At 44.9% G+C, this 22,292-nt stretch overlaps 1 protein-coding gene across 1 annotated transcript in view; it reads left to right on the top strand.

Annotated features, from left to right (window-relative positions):
• The first annotated feature begins 3,706 nt into the window (after positions 1-3,706).
• The window catches only part of LOC125465824 (procathepsin L-like), a 30,408-nt gene continuing 11,822 nt past the window's right edge, over positions 3,707-22,292 (top strand). Inside the window, exons 1-5 of the mRNA XM_048559712.2 lie at positions 3,707-4,270; positions 8,770-8,911; positions 16,565-16,687; positions 18,088-18,246; positions 19,575-19,799. Of these exons, the coding sequence (XP_048415669.2) occupies positions 4,035-4,270; positions 8,770-8,911; positions 16,565-16,687; positions 18,088-18,246; positions 19,575-19,799 (885 nt within the window). The 5' untranslated portion in view covers positions 3,707-4,034. The remainder of the gene's footprint in view (positions 4,271-8,769; positions 8,912-16,564; positions 16,688-18,087; positions 18,247-19,574; positions 19,800-22,292) is intronic.

The raw sequence follows: 22,292 nt of genomic DNA, 5'->3' as shown, positions 1-22,292 counted from the left end.
GCTGGATACAATTACAACATCAGCACTGCTCCTCAACTCAGTTCAGATCATTGTGCCTTGGGTATGACAAGCAACAACAACTTAAATTAAACAGCACCTTTAACATTGGAAAGCAACTCAAGAATGCTTCATTCTTCATTGGATTGAAATTGAATACCGAGCTAAAGGAGGAGAATTGAACACAGCTAATAGTTTCACTAGCAAAATAGGTGTCAAGAGCATTGTAAAGGAGGGCAAAGAAGGGGATAGGGGTAAGGAGGGAATGCCAAAGATTGTAGCCTAGGCAACTGAAGGCGCAGTCCCCAATGGTGAGAAGAAGAAAGTTGGGGATGAGAAAGAGACCAAATGCTGTGTTACATTCATGAAAATATCAGAACCACAAAGAGAGCTCAGCTAAACTTCCTCTTTAAAATAAATCAGATGTGAACATCGTTTTGCAGTAAAAGCAACAATGTGTCAGATGACACATCGCATGACTGAAGATTCATCTCACTTTGGTCACACAGCAGGCTTAGGTATGGGTGACAGAAAACTTTAATCAGCAGCTATTGGGACCACAAACTGAGGTGCGAGGAAATATCTCATCCTGGTCTCACTGGAAACTTCAGCAACATCACTGACAGATTCGAAGCTGTCAGTTGGTGGGAATTGTAAGCTAAATGTATGACCCGTGCTGGTCTGAAACTGCTGTGAAGAAGTCATACAACACTCATGTGTAAGGAAACAACTGCAAAACAGTGTCAATCGGGGACCCTACTCTGGGATAACTCAAACACCTCATTTTTGTAATGACATCTGAGAGATGTGGTCAATTGCAAAGCTGTACAATTGCACAAAATGATCCAAAAAAGATTTTCCTGTTGGCTCATATCCATTACCAATTATCATGGAGGATTTCAAGGTGAATCATGGTGGCTCAGTGGTTAGCACTGCTGCCTCACAGTGCCGGGACCGGGTTTGATCCTGCACATTCTCCCTGTGTCTGTGTGGGCTTTCTCCCAGACGAATGCAGGTTAGGTGGATTGGCCATGCTTAAATTGTTCACAGTGACTAGGCAATGTGTCATCTAGGTAGATTAATCATGGGAAATGTGAGGTTATCAGGATAGGGGGCCAATTGACTATCGTAAATGCAGGATAAGTTAGCTGAGTCCGGATGGGATGCTCTTCAGAGAGCACGTGCAGACGTGTAGAGTCATACTGCATGACTCTAAACATAATTCCAAACTAAACTAATCCCACTTGCCTGCTCCTGGCCCATAATTCCTCCAAACCTTTTCTATTCGTGTGCTTATCCAAATCTCTTTTAAGTGTTGTAATTGTGCCCACATCCAACACTTCCTCAGGAAGTTCATTCCACAACTGAATCATCTTCTGTGTAAAACAGATTGCCCCTCGTGTCTTCTTGCATCTCACTTTAAAAAGTGCCCCCTTGTCTTGAAATCTCCCATCCTAGGGAAAAGACAACTACCACTAATCCTATCTATATCTCCTTATCCATTCTGCTAATTACATTCTCAAAAATCTCCAACGTGAAAATATAATTGCATAATACTGCTCTGACAGCAGTAACAAAATGCCATTGAGGCTTGAGGCTTGCACAAAGGTACAGATCAGACACAAGAAATCCAACAGCTGCTTCAGTTCAAGTAGACAATAGACAATAGGTGCAGGAGAAGGCCATTCAGCCCTTCGAGCCAGCACCACCATTCATTATGATCATGGCTGATCATCCACAATCAGTGTCCTGTTCCTGCCTTATCCCCATAACCCTTGATTCCACTATCTTTAAGAGCTCTATCCATCTCTTTCTTGAAAGTCTCCAGAGAGTTGGCCTCCACTGCCTTCTGGGGCAGAGCATTCCATATATCCACCAATCTCTGGGTGAAGAAGTTTTTCCTCAACTCTGTTCTAAATGGCCTACCCCTTATTTTTAAAACGTGTCCTCTGGTTCTGGACTCACCCGTCAGCAGAAACATGCTTCCTGCCTCCAGAGTGTCTAATCCCTTAACAATCTTATACATCTCAATAAGATCCCCTCTCATCCTTCTAAACTCAAGTGTATACAAGCCCAGTTGCTCCAATCTTTCAACATATGATAGTCCTGCCATTCCAGGAATTGACCTCGTGAACCTATGCTGCACTCCCTCAATAGCAAGAATGTCCTTCCTCAGATTTGGAGACCAAAACTGCACACAATACTCCAGGTGCAGTCTCACCAGGGCCCTGTACAGCTGCAGAAGGACCTCTTTGCTCCGATACTCAATTCCTCTTGTTATAAAGGCCAGCATGCCATTAGCTTTCTTCACTGCCTGCTGTAAATCTTGTCATGATTTAATAAACCTCTGCAAGGTCACCTCTCAAACTCCCACGCTTCAGTGAAAAAAGTCCCAGCCAATCCAACCTTTCTTCCTTTTACTGCTCTGTAGGGGCTTTGTGATGTTAAACAGTTTATACAGAGCTGTGGTGGCGGCTCTGAGATCTCCAGAACCCTTTACCCTGAGCCGTTGTGAAGCTGACACGTGTACTGAAGTCATGGTGCTGCAAGGTTAAGGCAGTTTGAAGGTGGGATGGAAGGGAATGTCTCCAGCATTGCGGAGTTAATCGCAGGGCAGATAGTATGAGTGACATTCAGGCTGATTATCTAAGGAGGAGGAGAGAGGGGCACTGAGGATAATTATGAAAAACAGCATCAGGAACCAAGGGCTCACTGAGGAAATGAACACGGTTCTGAAGATCGGAGATAATGGGAACTCTAGGTGCTGGAGAATCCAAGATAACAAAGTGTGAGGCTGGATGAACACAGCAGGCCAAGCAGCATCTCAGGAGCACAAAAGCTGACGTTTCAGGCCTAGACCCTTCATCAGAGGGGGGGATGGGGAGAGGGTTCTGAAATAAATATGGAGAGGGGTGAGGCTGACCGAAGATGGATAGAGGGGAAGATAGGTGGAGAGGAGAGTATCGATGGGGAGATGGGGAGGGGATAGGTCAGTCAGGGAGGGCGGACAGGTCAAGGGGGCGGGATGAGGTTAGTATGTGGGAAATGGAGGTGCGGCTTGAGGTGGGAGGAGGGGATAGGTGAGAGGAAGAACAGGTTAGGGAGGCGGGGACGAGCTGGGCTGGTTTTGGGATGCAGTGGGGGTAGGGGACGAGCTAGGCTGGTTTGGGGATGCAGTGGGAGGAAGGGGAGATTTTGAAGCTTGTGAAGTCCACATTGATACCATTGGGCTGCAGGGTTCCCAAGTGGAATATAATCTGCTGTTCCTGCAACCTTCAGGTGGCATTACTGTGGCACTGCAGGAGGCCCAGGATGGACTGTACCCTCAGTACACCACAGCATAGATGTCCATTCATAATTTCATCGATATCAATAGACCTTGAAATGGCTGTATGCTTTGTCATGAGTCATAAAGCACAGAAACAGACCCTTCAGCCCAACTCATCCACACCAACCAGGTTTTCTCAACCGAATTCGTCCCATTTGCCTGTGCTGTCCCTGAGAATTTGATAACCAGGAAAAGGGTGAAGTTAGCCTCTTGGAACTGTGCGGATTAAGATGCAGCCGCACAGACACAGGGAAACCTCTGTATACTGGTTTCATTGAATTTTATCAGCGCTGCCTCACAATCTTCACAAAGAGGGTGGGATTAAATGGTGGAATCTTGGAACTGATCGAACTGTGTTTGAGCTGTAAGATTCAAGTCATTGAGAGCGTCCCTGAATCTAAAACAGGGAGTAGGGGATGACTATTCACTGCACTTCATCCTAGTTAGTGTTTCCACTTGCCACATGTTGGAATTTAAGGTGCTGTCGGGTTACTTAAAAAACCCTTGAATACACGTGGGAGACTGGGGGGGAAAAAAAAGACTATACAACTTAACTCGAGACGGAAGTGAACTGCTTCAGTTTCTACTAATTCCATGCTTGTTTTCTCTCGGTGCATCAGTTGGCGCAATCCTTTCGTTTTTGACAGAATCTGAAGGTTTCTCAGAGAGAGAAAAGGAGGAAGACGCAATCTCAGGCGGCTTCCTCCTAATGCATTTTGTGAAGATCACACAGGAAGCAGCGGCTTTGTACAGGAGCATTTCATTGCAAGGGGCAAATCAGACACAGGAATCATCGCACCAAGGCTGCTCCCTTTGCAGGGAGAGAACATTTCGCAAGAGTAGCCCCAGTGTGAGCTCGGGAGGAGTCAGAGGGAGGATTAAAACCGAGAAGCTGGGGAGTGTGAACCAGTGCCTGTCGCAGGTTTCAGCTCAGAGAAGGGAGAGGTAAGGGGTTCAGAAGGGGACATGGTCTTTGGGATAAAGTTTTGTTCATTTCGGGGGTGGGGACTGGATAGAGTCAAACAATGCTGGACCCCAGCAATCCGCCGCCTTTCACGCTGTTTTGAGTTTGAGGAGCTGTTACAGGCACGACGGGCCGAACGAGCTGCCTGCCGTGGCGCCGGAGCATTGCAGCGTTTCAGAGCAGAATGGACGGGCTCCGGGGGCATCAGGAGCCCCGAGCTGCCCCCTGCCCCCGGGATCTGCCCCCTGCCCTCTCCGGAGCTTAATAAATGTTTACTTTCGTTTTGGTGTCGGTCGGTGTGAAGATTGTTTTCTTGATTAAGCCGCGTTTGTATTAACATGAAACTACTTTAGACACCAAGAAGTTACTGGGAATAAACCGATCCCGGAAAAAAATGCCCCAGTCCCGGCACTTTCCTCTCCTCCTCCATCTCCACTTCCACAGAAAGCACAGGAAAGTCCCCAAGACTTCATTGGCGGGATCCACAGCCACGTTGGTGTCCAGCCAGGTTAGCACTCTGCTGGGCTGGGGCACTCTGCTGGGCTGGGGCACTCTGCTGGGCTGGGGCGCACTGCTGGGCTGGGGCACTCTGCTGGGCTGGGGCACACTGTTGGGCTGGGGCACTCTGTTGGGCTGGGGCACTCTGCTGGGCTGGGGCACACTGCTGGGCTGGGGCACTCTGCTGGGCTGGGGCGCACTGCTGGGCTGGGGCACTCTGCTGGGCTGGGGCGCACTGCTGGGCTGGGTCACTCTGCTGGGCTGGGGCACTCTGCTGGGCTGGGGCACACTGCTGGGCTGGGGCACTCTGTTGGGCTGGGTAACTGCTGGGCTGGGGCACACTGTTGGGCTGGGGCACTCTGCTGGGCTGGGGCACTCTGCTGGGCTGGGGCACACTGCTGGGCTGGGGCACTCTGCTGGGCTGGGGCACACTGTTGGGCTGGGGCACTCTGCTGGGCTGGGGCTCTCTGCTGGGCTGGGGCTCTCTGCTGGGCTGGGGCACTCTGCTGGCATGGGGCACACTGCTGGGCTGGGGCACTCTGCTGGGCTGGGCCACACTGCTGGGTTGGCACATTGGGCACTGGGGAAGCTGATCCTGGGTATACAACACCACAAGTGTCAAGTCTAGAGCGTGCCCAAGTGTTGATGTACGTGGGGTCATGAAGCCTGGGGTGGTATGCTGGCATATCAGGCGTGAATTATAGACGGCTGGATGAACACAGCAGGCCAAGCAGCATCAGAAGAGCAGGAAAGCTTGACGTTTCGTGTCGGGACTATTCTCCAGAAATCTCAGTTTCAGGTCCCGATCCGAAACATCAGCCTTCCTGCTCCTCTGATGCTGCTGGGCCCGCTGTGTTCATCCAGCTCCACACTGTGTTATCTCAGATTCTCCAGCATTGGCATTTCCTGCTATCTCCATGAGTTATGGACATTTGGGAGAGGGTTAAGGGTGAGTCAGTATATACCGGAGTGTGGGGCCCTGGGACGGTACACCAGAGTGTGGGGCCCTGGGACGGTACACCAGAGTGTGGGGCCCGGGGACGGTACACCAGAGTGTGGGGCCCAGGGACGGTACACCAGAGTGTGGGGTCCGGGGACAGTACACCAGCTTATGGGGCCTGGGGACAGTACACTGGAGTGTGGGGCCTGGAGACAATATATTCTAGTGTTGAGTGAATGACTGTCCCTTTTATTCAGATCCAGGGAAGGGGTTGAATCCAGGGTTTCACTTGAGCCGAATTATGGTTTATAACTGAGTAGAGTTTTTTAATGGGTCAAAATGTCGCCAGTCTCTGTTTATAAAGCACCTTTAAATGTCGTGAAAAGCCCCATCACACTTCTCCAGCCCTGTAAACTGGTATTAAGATTGTCGACCAAAGGATCGGTCAATGAGGTTGATTTTAGGAGTCGGGGCACGAGAAAGAGGGGCAGAGTCAGTTTCAGAGCTTTGAGCTTTGGCAACTGAAAAGGAACCAGTTTATTTGGTTTATTTATATCCCTATGAGGAAGGAGGTTAGTGCATGTTCCAATATTAAGCCAAACGCAAAGGGTTCAATCCCTTTTCCAGATTAGATTTGGAATTAGATTGGGTCCTTTGGGAAAATCATGTAAATTATGATTTGGAAATCCTTGAAAAATCAAGGATATTTTCTGGAGAAGAAAATACTCCCGTGAAGTAGGTCAGGACGATTTGCTCCATTGAATGGGCTGTGCCAATGTTGTTATTAATATGTTAAACGTCCTTGTGGCAAGAAATACATTTTAATTAGAAACTGAGAAGATTTTAACTCAGAAGAATAGTCTGTGGATGTACATCCAGTGCAATAAATAGGTTTCAAGAAAACTAAGAACTGCGGTTGCTGAGAATCAGAAACAAACAGAATTTGCTGGAGGAACTCAGCAGGTATAGCAACATCTGTGGAGAGAAAGCAGAGTTAATGTTTGGATCTTCAGAATTAAAAAAGGAATAAAAACTTATTCGTTCATAGAAGTGGGCATCATTGATTGAACCAATATTTATTGACAGTCCCCACTTTCATAGGAAAAAGTAGTGGTGAGCTGCCCTCATGAGCCACTGCAGGCATTTACACAGATAATTTATTGACTTTGTTTTTACTTGTAAGATTCAGCAAGCACTTTACAACATGAGCATGGTGCCGGAACCTGATCTGGTAGTTGTAAGGTTTTCCTACAGTCAGTCGTACTGTTTTCTGATGTAACAACGTATAGACTTGTTTCTTTCCACTGTTACATCACACAGTGTAAGTTGCAAAGAGTCTGGTCTGAGGTTTTTCTGCCCAGATAACAATGTGTGAGCATTCTGTGACATTGGTTTTGTTCTGTTGAGAAAGTGAATATTTTGTTTCAGAAGCTTCCATGGTTGCTGTCAGACATAGAACTATCATCAGTTTAATCTGCTGTTATATTCTACCCTTTTGTTGATAGTCATAAATTGGGTCACTTGGACTAATTAAAAAAAAATTGACTTCAATAATCACAGCTGTTATTTTGAAGGTACTGATTCAGTTTTAAAATTGGTGTTAATAAAAAGAAAGTTTACCCACTTTCTTCTTATTAACACCAATTTTAACAGTGCCACATTTTGTTTGACAGTCTCAAACATGCTGTAACTGCCAACAAATTATATTCATCTAGGATTCTGATGGAAGGAGCCTTGTTGTTAAACAGGTATCTGGCAGGTTTGGAAGGGTAATTCCAGTCCACACCAAATTCTGTCGGGTTTCCTGGTCTCAGACAATAACTTGATTCTTATCTCAATCTTCAAACTCCTTTCAAGTACAATGATACTAGTACCGGGCCTTTCAAACAACTCACAAAACTGGAGGGAGTGCTAACAAACGAAACTTGACATCAAGTCACAGAACGGAGATGTTAGGGCAGATGGTTAAAAATTGCTCAAATACCGTGAGAATTTAGAGACAGTTGAGGCGTCATACATACACCTCTTCCTTCCTGCAGTCCTGTGTGGATAGAGGAAAACAGGTCATTGTCTGCAATCAGTTCTGTGCTAGTGTTTATACTGTACACAAATAGACACCCTCACTAATGGTTTCTTCCAATCCTGCCTCATCTGAATTTAGAAATAACACAGTATGGAGCTGGAGGAACACAGCAGGTCAGGCAGCGTCAGAGGAGCAGGAAAGCTGACGTTTTGGGTTGGGACCCTTCTCCAGCATTGGCGGTTCTTACTATTTCATTTGAATCTACTTCCTTTTGCCTACTTGTTGAATACAAACTGCTCTGAACTTTTCATGTGACAGTATGTTTGACATTCACATGAATCTCAGTTCAAAGAAATTCTTCATTTGATTTGATGTTAGATGTTATGTAATCTACAGAAAAAAAGTAAAATATCTGATCAGTAGTCTTAACGCAGGTTTCATTCTGGGATCTCGCTTGTCCAGCCTCACCATCAGCTGGGCTCATTACAGGGGGCACAATAATTACAACAACCAGCCATGCACCTCATTAATATGTACTGGAACTGCTGTTTAATACAAATGCACAGTAAAAGGCCTGAGTGTCTTTATCCTATATTTTAGAGTGAAACAGCTGCAAAACATGGTGGCTCAGTGGTTAACACTGCTACTTCACAGCACCAGGCTCCTAAGTTTCATTCCACCCTCAGGTGATTGCCTGTGTGGACTTTGCCCATTCTCCCTGTGTTGGTGTGGGGTGCCCTCTGGATGCTGCAGTTTCCTCCCACAGTCCAAAAGCTGTGTAGGTTGAGTGGTTTGGCCATGTTAACTTACTCCACTGTGTCCACGGATGTGCAGGTGAACAGGAGTGGGTGTGCGTGGGATGCTCTTTGGAGGGTCAGCGTAAACCTGGTGGGCCGAATGGCTTCTGTCTGCACGATAGGAATTCAATGATGTTAGATACAAACTGAACCAAGCACATTATTGTACAAGAATAGCTGTTAATTGTCTCTCACTGACAACAGTGTGTGAATTCTGTTTAGGTTATCCACGATGAAGACCTCCTTCTTTTCTCTCTGCTTGTTGGTGCCCTTTCTGGCTGCTGCCTTTGCGTATACATTCGAGCCTTCGGTGGACGAAGCATGGTTGAACTGGAAGTCATTTCACAATAAAGAGTACACTGAGGTCAGTGATTGAAGCAGGAACTTCTGCCGAAATCGAATCTCTGAATGTCTAGGACAATGCCCTTAGTCAGAAACTATGTTTAACTCCCATGGCTTAATCCAGGTTTACCAGTGATGATAAATTGAAGGCTGATGTTGTTCTTCTCTCTTTGTTTGACATATTCTACCCTTTAGTTTTTTCTAGATTTCTTCTTAATTTTTTTGCTTTTAGTGCCCGGGAGAGTAGCTCTGATGGCAATTGTATCATGTTGGGCCAGGCCTGCTGTCTGCAATGACAGTATGGAAGGGCCTGCACACTGTTGTAACTCAGCACCGACACTTCAAAGGTCAGAGAGCCCGTACAATCCGCTGTGGAGATCTGGGTTTAAATCCCACCATGACAGATGGCGAAATACGAACTCAATAAAATCTGGAATGAAAAGCTAGACTAATAACACCTGTCTAACCATTGTTAACTCTCATAAAGAAACATTTAGTTCAATAATGCCCTTTTGGGAAGGAAATCTGCCATCCATACCTGGTCTGGCTTACATGGACTCCAGACCCATGGCAATGTGGTTGACTGTGAATGGCCAAGGGCCACTATGGTTGGGTAACAAATGCCAGCCTTGCCAGCGACCTCGATATCCAAACAAAATTTCGCAACTCCTCACTGTTATCTTAACTTGTCTCACATTTCACAAGGGGTGGGAAGGGAGGTTATCTCCATTTAAAATTACCTGCAGGCCCAGTGGTTTCAATGGAGCTCCATTCACGTAGTTCAACTTGGATGGGCAAGTCTATTTGTCCCTCCTGGAGTGAATGTGATCATGGGACATATAAAATTCCAGGCTGCATCATAGAGCCATACAGCATGGAAACAGACCCTTTGGTCCAATCAGTTCATGCTGAATGTAGTCCCAAGCTAAACTAGTCGCACCTGCCTGCTCCTGGCTTATATCCCTCCAAACCTTTCCTATTCATGTGCTTATCTAACCATCAGGTCAGCATGAAGCAGCAACTTTACTCAGAGCTACAATGGAGGCAGAGGAAGGATTATAATGTGTTGGAAGGGTTTCAGAGAAAATTTATTAGATTAGTACCTGGACTAAAAGCCGAAAGATTTGCCTCCACGAGGAAAGGTTGGACAGGCAGGTCTTCAGAAAAATCGTAGGTGACGCGATTGAAGCGTAAATAATCCTTGAGCAGTTTGATGTGGAGAGGATGGTTTCCTCTTACAGGAGAATCTAGAAGTGGAGGTTACTCTTTAAAATAAGGGACCCCCATTGAAGACAGAAATGGAGAAACATTTTTTCCTCACAGAGTTTGTGAGTTGGTGAGACGCTCTTCCTGAAGAGCCTGTGGGAGCAAAGGTCTCGAATATTTCTAAGGCAGAGTTGGATAGATGGCAAACATGGAGGTGATGTTATCCGAGTGGGGAGAATGTCAAATTGAGACCATAATCAGGTCAGATATGATCTTACTGAATGGTGGATCAGGCTCAAGGGGGTTAGTGGTCTATTTCTGCTCCTAGTTTGTGTATTATAGATATGTAAGTGAGCTCCAAGCCATATTTACACAAAGGCTCTGTTACTGTGTTGTTACCCGCAGCTTCTGGTCTTTATTAGTTAGTAATTCTCAGGATATGGCAGTTGCTGGGTAGTTATCATTCAACCCTGATTGCTCACAGTATCTTCCTAGATCAGTTCAGCCCGCAGTTACAAGTTATTTGATTTGATTTACTGTCACACAGTTTGTTACAAAATACAGTAAAAAGTGTGCAGAGGATTCTGAAAGTTTGCAGAGGGATTTAGATAGTTTAAGTGAGTGGGCAAAGGTCTGGCAGATGGAGTACAATGTTAATAAATGTGAAATCGTCCATTTTGGTAGGAATAGCAGTAAAAAGGACTATTATTTGAACGGTAAAGAATGGCAATATGCTGCTGTGCAGAGGGACCTGGGTGTCCTTGTGCATAAATTGCAGAAGGATGGTTTGCAGGTACAACAGGTATTTAAGAAGGCAAATGGAATATTGCTCTTCATTGCTAAAGAGATTGAGTTTAAGAGCAAGGAGGTTATGTTACAGCTGTACAAGGTGCTGGTGGGGCCACACCTGTAGTACTGTGTGCAGTTTTGGTCTCCTTACTTGAGAAAGGATGTACTGGCACTGGAGGGGATGCAGAGGAGATTCACTCGGTTGATTCCGGAGTTGGGAGGGTTGGTTTATGAGGAGAGGTTCAATAGACTGGGATTATATTCATTGGAATTTAGAAGAATGAGGGGGAAACATATAAAATTATGAAGGGAATAGATAAGATTGAAGCAGGGAGCTTGCTTCCACTGGCAGGTGAAACTAGGACAAGAGGACATAGCCTCAAAATGAGGGAGGGGGGGTGGGGGCAGATTTAGGGCTGAATTGAGGGGGAACCTCTTCACCCAAAGGTTTATGAATCTGTGGAATTCCCTGCCCAGTGAAGCAGTTGAGGCTTTCTCATTGAATGCTTTTAAAACTAAGAGTGATAATTTTTTGAACAGTAAAGGAATCAAGGGTTCTGGTGAGCAGGTGGGTAAGTGGAGCTGAAGCCACGAAAAGATCAGCCGTGATCTTATTGGATGGTGGAGCAGGCTGGAAGGGCCAGATGGTCTACTCCTGCTCCTTACGTTCCTATGTTCTTACACTTTTTCTCTCTCTGATGGCATCTTATAATATGGAAAATGAGTCAAAAACATCAAAAATAATGGCAGAAAAATAAAGAAATAAGGAAATTTCAGCCCTTCTTGTTAAGTGCTCAGCCATGGGCCTGGAATGGCCTCTTACCATGCTGCCTGAAGAGAAGTCACCACTCTCTGCTGCCATCTTGACCGCACTGATGGTGGCACCACCGTGAGCCCTGGCTGGACCTCGTCAGTGCGTTCACTGCTGATGCCCACCGGGCCACGTACTGGGCCCAAATGGGTTGAACAGGGAGACCAGTGCAACAGCAGGAGGCTGGAATCACTGGGAAAGGATCAGTGGGATAAAAACACACGACTGGTTCAGAGAATGGGTATGGCGCGGTCAGCCACGCTGGCACCAATGTTGCATAAAGAGCTGGAGCTTTAATATCCTTTTAAAGGGACATTTGCAAACCGTTGGGTTTCAGTAGCAACGTGACAGCTTCATGGTATCAGAATTAATGCAGTTATCAAAAGAAGCAATGGTGCAATGAGGAAGTGAGTGGTTAGGGTCTGGAATGTATTGCGGAAAGTGTGTTGAGTGGGGAGTTTCACTTGAAACATTGAAAAGGGGATTTAGTTTACTGTCTATATAGGAGGGATGGTGCAGGGCTACTGGCAGGAGGTGGAGCATCGATGAATTGCTCATCCAAAGGGCTGCCATTGTAAAGAAAGGTTGAAAGGTCCCATTCTGTGCTGTAACTAGCCCATGATTCTGATTCTGTAAGGTGAATTGAAATTCTCACCTTGCCATGATGGGATTTCATTTTGAAGTTGGTGAAAAAGTACTAAGTGGAGTGCCACAGGCATCGTTATTGGAGCCTCAAGTTATTTATGAACTGTATTACTGACTGTTGGATAAGGAGACTGACTATCCAATTTGGTAACGATACTTGGATAGATAAGAATGCAAGTTGTGAGGAAGATACAAAATACGATAATTAATGCACATGATGACGCCTGAGCCCTGGGACATGTCTTTTCAAGAAGGGCTGCCACATCAAGTACTACTTGAGTGCATTTCAGACTTTGCCTGGGATGAAAGTCTGGAGGAATGTCCTGCCAAGAGCTGCCAGATCTTGGCCACATATTAATTACTTGGCACTGGGGAGGAAGAGGCTGTTCCAGAAATATACCCGTGGCTTCAATTCCAGGCACAGGTTAACGTGGACGCTGCACAGTCGATTGAGCTCTTTGGCTGATCCAGTCTGCTGTTACGGGACCACGGCCTCAGTGTAAGAACATAAATGATGTGAAAGGAGGCCTCACACCTCCATTTCCTGCTTGAGGAGGAAAACCTAAAGAAAGTAGGGGATATGTTGGAACTGACTGACTGCAGATGGCAGATTGCATTGCCGATTTTTTACTGCATCCTTTCCTCAGTCCAGGATCTTGATGTACTGGCCAAAAGCAGCCAGAAGTAACGCTGTCAATCACTGCCAAGATTTGTGTGGCATGCTAACACTCAATGGTGCAGCTCAGTTTGGAAAGTGAGAACAATTTGCTTTAGTAACCAGACAAACATCAAAGTTCCTACCCGCTGAACCTTCCTATAATGAAAATAAACCCCTGTCCAAACCAAATGTGGCATTAATTTGATAAACCATGATGAACTATACATCATCCTGCCTAGACTGAATGTAGTAATTAAAAATATTGTAGGAAATAATTTTTCTGTGACAACTCAGTTCCTGTTTGCATTTGGCCAAACAGGAAAATACAAAATGGCTGCAAGGCAGTTTCACTTCTTTGTCTTTTTAAAAATTCATTAACTTAGTGTGCCATTTTCAGTTCCTGCCTATTTAAGGCACGGGTCTATGACAATAATCAGGATTGTGTTGCAACTACAGGGAAGCGTTTTTATTTTTAGTTTTGATTTTTGGTGTTGTTAAAGACCTAGATTACCTGTTAGCACTTGCTTATTTCAAGCATTCATTTTTCAAACCATGTACCAATGCGGTAGTTCACTGCGGGCCATTGCAGTTGATCCCAACCCTGAGCTTAAGCAACACAGATACAGTTCATTTTTCCAGGAGAAGTTGCTAAAGAGAGAAAATCAGGAGCAAGCCCCTAAGCCAGTGTTGGCCCATACCAGGGACTAGACTAACAGCCGCCGTCTCACAGGGGGCAGATGTGTGACAAGAGTGGAATAGAATTGGCAGGAATGCAATAAATGTAAAATAAACATTCATTCAAGAAGCATCTTTGCAATCTGAAGGCTCAAATATGGTATTAGTTACGATGAAGAATCCATATATTTCAAATGTAAATTTAGACTTTATTGTCACATATAAAAGTACAAGAGTACAGTGAAAAGCTTTCAGTTTTGTCACACAGCCCCATTTTACAAGTAGCCAAGTAGAGACTTTTAAGAACAAGTTAGAAAGAAATAAAGAACGAAGTTAAAAGTTAAACATTGCAAACCTTCTTAGTATTAAGTAGAAAAATAAAGCTAAAACTCTAACCATTGCAGTATTTCTAAAGTGCTTCGCCACACTGGAACCACACTTCCATCTAAGAGGACAAAGGCATCAGATATATGGGAACACCACCGCCTCCATGTTCCCCTCCAAGTCACTCACCATCCTGACTTGGAAATATATCACCGTTCCTTCACTGTCACTGGGTCAGAATCCTGGAATTCCTTCCCTAACAGCATTGTGGCTCAACCTACCGCAGGTGGACTGCAGCAGTTCAAGAAGGCAGCTCACCACCATCTTGTCAACTAGGAATGGGCTAGAAATGCTGGCCCAGCCAGTGACACCCACATCCCACAAATGAACAGGGAAAAACAGGGCTCGGTCTCCTCTGCTTTGGCCCATTTCTCCTGCCATTCTATTCCAGGAGTCCCACTTCAGGGCTGGGTAATTTTCTTCATAGAATCCCTACAGTGTGGAAGCAGGCCCTTCAGCGCAACAAATCCACGCCGACTCACAGAACATCCCACTGAGACCTATCACCCTACAACCCACCTAACCTATGGGCCCTGAACACTATGGGCAATCCACCTAGCCTGTATATGTTTGGACTGTGGGAGGAAACTGGAGCACGCAGAGGAAACCTGCACAGACACGGGGAAAATGTGCAAACTCCACACAGACAGTCGCCTGAGGCTGGAATCAAACCAGGGCCCCAGTGCTAGCCACTGAGCCACCATGCTGCCCAAAAATGTAACAATCATGTTGCAATAAACAAATTCAGCAGGTAAATAAAGAAATGTTGAATGGATGATTGTAAAAAGAGTAAAATTGAACTAAAATTATCTTGAAATCACAAACAAATACATCATTCCTTCATTCTAGGTACTCTAAAGTACATAAAGATTGCAGCATCCAAGTCATTCTCTGAGGACCAGGGCCATGTATGGAATGGGGCTACATCATTAATATTCCCATTCCAGTGGTTGAATTTAATTGACTTTTTGAATTGCTCAGATTGTTCTGGGTGTGGTGGGGTCCTGAAAACAGGAAGATTGTGTTAGAGATTTTCTAAACTGAGTGTAAGTGTTAACTCAGCTGGAAATTACCGCTGAAACTTAGTAGGTCTGGCAGCATGTGTGGAGAGAAAGCAGAGTTGATGTTTCAGCACCAGTGACCTTTATTAACCCTTGTTGTTTGTGGCGTTTTGAGCTTTGCGGCATGAATGATGCAGTTGTACATCTTGGACAGAGGGTGGATAATCGATCTCAGTGAATATTCGTGTATTCTTTCAACGTGGGCAGTTTGTGTGGGTGCGAGAAGCCAGACCGTCACATGTAGATGTAGACAATATAAATGAATAACAATTTATGAACAGCCTCTTCAGGATGAGGGATCTGAGAACAAATAATTATTGAATTGCTTTTGGCATACTGCCCTCTTGACCATCTTACTTCAAGTCAGCTCAAATGCCTATCCCCAAGATGTTCAAAACATTTATCATATTGCGATGTAACTGTCTAACTTTACATTAAGGGACTCATACTGATGGCTGTTAAAGTCTGTTCATGTGGCATTACACTGTATGTACTAATGTTTAACTGTTGACATTTTCTGCACACCATTCATTGTGGACCCCAGTGAACATCACTGACTGTGTCCCTGATGCTGGCATATCATGCACTTTTTCCCCAGTGTTGGAGACCAGAAGGAAAGGCAGTATCATTAATAATCTTAGAATTCCTACTTTGTGGGAACGGGCCCTTTGGCCCAACAAGTCCACTCCAACCCTTGGAGCATCCTACCCAGACCCATCCCTCCATAACTCACCTAATCTACAGACCCCTGAACACTACGGGCAATTTAGCATGGCCAATCCACATAACCTGCACACCTTTGGACTGTGGGAGGAAACCCACACAGACATGGGGAGAATGTGCAAATGCCACACAGACAGCCGCCCAAGGTGGGAATCGAACCTGGTCCCTGCCACTGAGCCACTCATAAGGATTAGGACAAAACAAAAATCAATTTAAAGGGGGAGCCATGCAAATATAGACTGTTGCTATTTAGCAATGACCTCAATCACGAGGCTTTGAAATCATAGAAGTAATTGGCTAAAGTGCTAAAAGTTGTTACACTCGATCACTCCATAAATCAACAAGTACAGTTGCAAGCAAACAGTGCAGATCACTGACAACAGCTCCTCTGATTGGAAGAGAAAGTTTCTTGACTCTAGCCTCTGAGTTGGAAGATGCTATGTTTAAACTCTGCTCCAGTAGATGGTAGCTATGGACTGTTGGATCTCACACCAACCAAATCACCTGGCAGGACGAACGATGGTCTAACGACAGTTACAGCCGTGAAAGTCATTCACTTCACAGCCTTGTCAAACTCTGTACCCTTCCAATATTTCAATCCCTACTCCAAGAGAGAAAGATGCAAAGATTACACAGCACCTACGTCTCAGGAATTGTTAAAAGAGTTTTATAAAAGTAAAGCCACTACACATTTCACATAACCAGTTTCATTTTCTCTTTAAGGATGAAGATAATTATAGGAGGATGGTATGGGAGAAAAACTTAAAACAAATCCAGCTTCATAATCTTGAGCACTCTATGGGGAAGCACACATACCAGTTGGGAATGAATCATTTTGGAGACCTTGTGAGTACAAATACAGCTGTCACATGTTACAAAAAGTAGTTTGGCTTTTCTGATACAGTCCCTCGTGGTGGATTTGAGCTGTCAATCCGTAATCTATACTGCATTTGCTCTAGACAGGGGATTAATAGGAGCAGAACACTTGACCTCAGTCTCCCAGAATGCGGATCGTTACCCAGTGTTCAACAGGTATCCTCTGGTAAATAGTCAGTTCTATCACCCGGCTGGTTTGTTGATATTGGGATGGTTCTGCTGATGATATTGACAGGAAACCTGCTTAATTTTCATGGCAGAGCCTCGTTTAACCTCAAGAGGCCACATTCTGGAGTTATTAGAGTTACTGGTTGGGAGCTCAGTGTTTGAGAGGCTGCAGCCCTTTAAAAGTGGCTGAGGGAGAGGCAGGGAAATTTTAGCAGCACCCACAGTTGCAAGACATGAATTTTAGAAACCTTTCAGGCTCAAAATACTCAAGGGACTGAAAAAGGAGTGAGTGTTACTCTTGCCCCTGGTATTAATTGACTGTGACTAAAGAACCTTTCAAATATAATTTCTGCTTCCTAATCTTTGCCACTCTTCAGTAGGTTGTGGTAGTATTGAGAAACTGTTGACCCTGACTTGCGATTCCTGACTGGGAGCATGATTTCTCTAAATCACGATCTGCCCAATAATCAGATTAGTTGGACTTCCAGCAGTGAGCTAGATCGATTTGCTGGATTTCTCTCCAAATGCAGTCATGTTGTTGCTTAAAAGGGTGCAGTACAGAAATGAACATTGTTCTCCATATGTATGGATGTTGAGTGAGGATAGCATCAAGCTTTCCCATAGCACTTGAATTGTCTGTCGGTATTCACTCAGAAGATTTCTGAAAAGGCTCACTGTAGTGATTGGAACCAGGTAGACCTCATTGACTATGCGATCCTTGACTGGGGATGTTAACGTGGGTCAATCAGGGAAGCCTTGGCTGACCTGTATAACCAGAAGATTAGAACCTCCCTGGTAGAGGGCTGATTCCAAGGTGGCTGGCCACAGCCTGTGTACAAGTAAATAAAGGGTGATGTGGTGAATGGAAACATAAGCCTTGAGCTCTGTATAAGGAGAAACGTGGGGAAAACCCAGAGCTGGGAAAAATTCCAGTCTCATTACTCAAACCAACCTGCTGTAATTGTGTGTGGAGGAAATAAGCAAGCTATTAAAAGGGGAATGCTGATTAACTGGTTCCAGGCTGTATTCAGCCAAAAGATCAGGCTCAGATCTGCAAGAGCTAATATTTTCAGCTGTAAATTGAACCAATCACAAAGTTGCTTGGCTGTAAAATCACAGAGAACTGTTGTGCCTGAAACTATTTGCTTTCGGAGTTTAAGGATTTTTTTGATGATTATTCTAATTAAATCACTCTATCGCAGACAGCTGATGAATTCCAACAATTCATGAATCAAATCCACCGGCTTGAAATGATGAACTCAACCAGGAAAAAGCCTGCTTCAGCTGGGCCCAAACCATTCCAACTTCCTCAGAGCATTGACTGGAGGGACAAAGGTTATGTTACTCCAGTGAAAAACCAGGTGAGAACAGTGACTAAGCTTTCTGAGGAAGTCATAGACTCATTTATGACAGTCGTCCAGAACTCCACATCTCCTGTAACTTGAGGGATAGGATTAAACTCAGAATGAAAGGCCAATTTTTTAACTCCCAGTGTGAGTAAGTCTGGATTGGTGCCAAATCAGATTGGAAGTGTCCTGGCCCAGAATCAGTGTTTTATTATTTGGAAAATCACTAGATAGTGGAGCAGTGAATGAGAGATTTCAGGCCGTAGATCACTGTTGCTAGGCGCCTGAAGGAACAGGCCAGGACAGTCAGATAAGTAGTTAGAACGGATGGTGGAGTTATTGTGCATTCACTTTGCAGTCAAGAGTAGGAATGCAAAGAGACCAAGGCTTCATTCTGACGCCCAGACGAGCAGATATGCAAGTTTAAAACCATGACTTCAGTATTTAGGAACCTACAATTGTGCGGTAATTCCCATCTCTCTGCTGGATGATCACTAAATCCATGGTAATGTCTCGTATGGGGAGATATGCTTTTGCCTTGTATTAATATCAGGTACAAGCGCAGACTACATGTCTGGAGTATACATGATCTGTCAGTATTAAGGTCTAAGCTGACTCTTTATCAATCCCTGTGAAGAATTGCTTGATATGTGTATAGTGCCTGATGTGTGTCCCATATTTGATATATCTACAGTGCCTGATTAAAAACTGAAATAACTGTGAATGCTGGATCTCAGAAACAAAAACAGAAATTGCTGGAAAAGCTCAACAGGTCTAGCAGAATCTCTGGAGAGACATCAGAGTTAACATTTTGGGTCGTGTGACCCTTCCTGAGAACGTGTGTACATAGTATGTGGACTGTACGTGTTCAGTATCTGCCTGGTTTCAGTTTAGATATTCAGAACATACCATGTGGAGAATCAGGGACATTGTGTTGGAGATAGTTATTTTACATTTCTCTCTGAATTGGTCACCTAAGATCATATGCTGTGCCGAGACCTTGAAGCTATTTGTTAGTTGTGCAGTAAGACATTCACCGATATTTCATTGAAACTCGCTTGTCGGTCAAGCCATCAATGTAGTATTGTCCCTGACACAACATTAATCCCAGAGGAGAATCAATGTCATGAAGATTGGGAGATTATGGGTATGAATAGATGTCGAATTAATTTTCATTGACACCTGCTGGACCTCTAACCTGCTCTGAACTTAATGTTCTTTCTAAACTTATGGTCTCAAGGTATGTTTATTGTGTCACTCTGAAGCTATAAAATATCTGAAAGTTTTGCTTGAGGTGTTGCCGCTGGTACTGTATTAATAAGAATGATTGTCATTGCTTCCAGCGGCACTGTGGCTCATGCTGGGCTTTCAGTGCAGTTGGTGCCCTTGAGGGACAGATGTTCAAGAAGACAGGAAAACTCATCTCTTTGAGTGAACAGAACTTGGTCGACTGCTCCAATGCAGAGGGTAACCTTGGATGCAATGGTGGGCTGATGGAATTTGCCTTCAACTATGTTCAGTCTAATGGTGGGATTGACACAGAGAGTTATTACCCATACACTGCAGAGGTATGTTTATTTCCCTCCTAATGCCCCCCCCCCCATTGTTTTCCTCCTTCTCTTGAGTATACTGCTTTGTGTTGGAGTTCCACAATCCCCAGCTCACCAGTAGTATGTCACACTAAAACCTTCTTATTCATCTGTGTGTCTCAGTGTTGGGCCCATTCAGAATGGCATTATGAAAGTAAAGCTTGATCCTGTCTTCTCTCAAACTCCACATTTATACTTTTCATCAGATAGGATTTAGGAGCAAGATCTCCAACTAATTTACCTTCTGTAGCTGAAACACTGAGGGCAGTTGCAACACTCCCTAACACTTGTCAATGGCAGTCAGTCAATCCTGTTGGACTTCCTAACACTTGGTAAAAGAAGAGATCAGATGTTAACCTTTACAGCCCATCACCACTATCTATAGGTGTCTGTTTATACTCAATAAATAAATCAAATTAATTGAAGAACCATCCTTCTGGGGCACTATAAGGAAAAACAAGCATTTTAATGGATACTTGTCAAATTCACTGTGAATACAAGGTGTTAACCATGTTGCCACTACCAAGCAAGAATCTTGCAGTGCCACTTGTCAAAAGCATAAAAGATTGAGAGAAATGTTCTTGACATCAAAATGGACCTCATCAGACTTCTGGTGTAATTCTGCCTCACATCTCACCATAGCCCAGTAAGATTGTGCCATCCATGTATTACTGACATGAATAGATCAGGAAGGATCAGGTATAATCTTTCTGAATACAGGTTGTTCATTTGATTCCTCTACTAAGGGGAAATGTTTATTTCTGCAACGTGATCTGCGCCATTCATAATGTTACAGATTTCAGTCAGGTCTACTCTCAGACTTCTCTGCACCAAGGAAAACAGCCTTGGCTTACTTAGTCTCTAAAGCTGAAACATATGAAACATAATCTAAGCCTTTAAATGGTGCTGGTCTATTTAATGGTTTTCTTTTAAGGATACATATTTTTCATCAACCTGCTCAGACTTGTTACAAAGATAATAAAATGTGAGGCTGGATGAACACAGCAGGCCAAGCAGCATCTCAGGAGCACAAAAGCTGACGTTTCGGGCCTAGACCCTTCATCAGAGAGGGGGATGGGGAGAGGGAACTGGAATAAATAGGGAGCGAGGGGGAGGCGGACCGAAGATGGAGAGTAAAGAAGATAGGTGGAGAGAGTATAGGTGGGGAGGTAGGGAGGGGGTAGGTCAGTCCAGGGAAGCCGGACAGGTCAAGGAGGTGGGATGAGGTTAGTAGGTAGATGGGGGTGCGGCTTCGGGTGGGAGGAAGGGATGGGTGAGAGGAAGAACCGGTTAGGGAGGCAGAGACAGGTTGGACAGGTTTTGGGATGCAGTGGGTGGAGGGGATGAGCTGGGCTGGTTGTGTGGTGCGGTGGGGGGAGGGGACGAACTGGGCCGGTTTACGGATGCAGTAGGGGAAGGGGAGATTTTGAAACTGGTGAAGTCCACATTGATACCATTAGGCTGCAGGGTTCCCAGGCGGAATATGAGTTGCTGTTCCTGCAACCTTCGGGTGGCATCATTGTGGCAGTGCAGGAGGCCCATGATGGACATGTCATCTAGAGAATGGGAGGGGGAGTGGAAATGGTTTGCGACTGGGAGGTGCAGTTGTTTGTTGCGAACTGAGCGGAGATGTTCTGCAAAGCGGTCTCCAAGCCTCCGCTTGGTTTCCCCAATGTAGAGGAAGCCGCACCGGGTACAGTGGATGCAGTATACCACATTGGCAGATGTGCAGGTGAACCTCTGCTTAATATGGAATGTCATCTTGGGGCCTGGGATAGGGGTGAGGGGGGAGGTGTGGGGGCAAGTGTAGCATTTCCTGCGGTTGCAGGGGAAGGTGCCGGGTGGTGGGGTTGGAGGGCAGTGTGGAGTGAACAAGGGAGTCACGGAGAGAGTGGTCTCTCCGGAAAGCAGACAGGGGTGGGGATGGAAAAATGTCTTGGGTGGTGGGGTGGTTTGGCCTGCTGTGTTCATCCAGCCTCACATTTTATTATCTTGGAATTCTCCAGCATCTGCAGTTCCCATTATCTTTGTTACAAAGATAACTCAGTTATCATCTTTACAGAAGAGCTAATGACTTGACCCCATCAATAGTAACTGTAATCAAGAAATCAGTTGATTTCTTGGAACTATCTCGGTGAAGAATATTTTAATATGTTCTTATATTTCCTGACAAAATTACCTACTTGAGATGGACTCACAAAATTTGCCATGGAGCCCTATGGCTGAATTTTCATCTTCTGAGCTTGAGCAAGCTAGGTTTGGCACATATGGAGATGTCTGGGGCTGCAATTTCACACTCACTCTCAGATTCCCCTTGCCCACAATTCCTCGCGGGTCAAGAAACACATGGCAGATTGCAACCCAGTAAACACTTAAGAGTGATTTCAGCTTTGCTACTTCAATGTTCATCCCAAATTGTACTTTCCTTTGCTGATCTCCCTGGAAGTAGGTGAATTCTTGAAGCCTGAGTAA

Source organism: Stegostoma tigrinum, chromosome 30 (genome assembly GCF_030684315.1).
Source record: "Stegostoma tigrinum isolate sSteTig4 chromosome 30, sSteTig4.hap1, whole genome shotgun sequence".
Lineage (NCBI taxonomy): Eukaryota > Metazoa > Chordata > Chondrichthyes > Orectolobiformes > Stegostomatidae > Stegostoma > Stegostoma tigrinum.
This window is presented reverse-complemented; position numbering and strand designations above follow the sequence as displayed.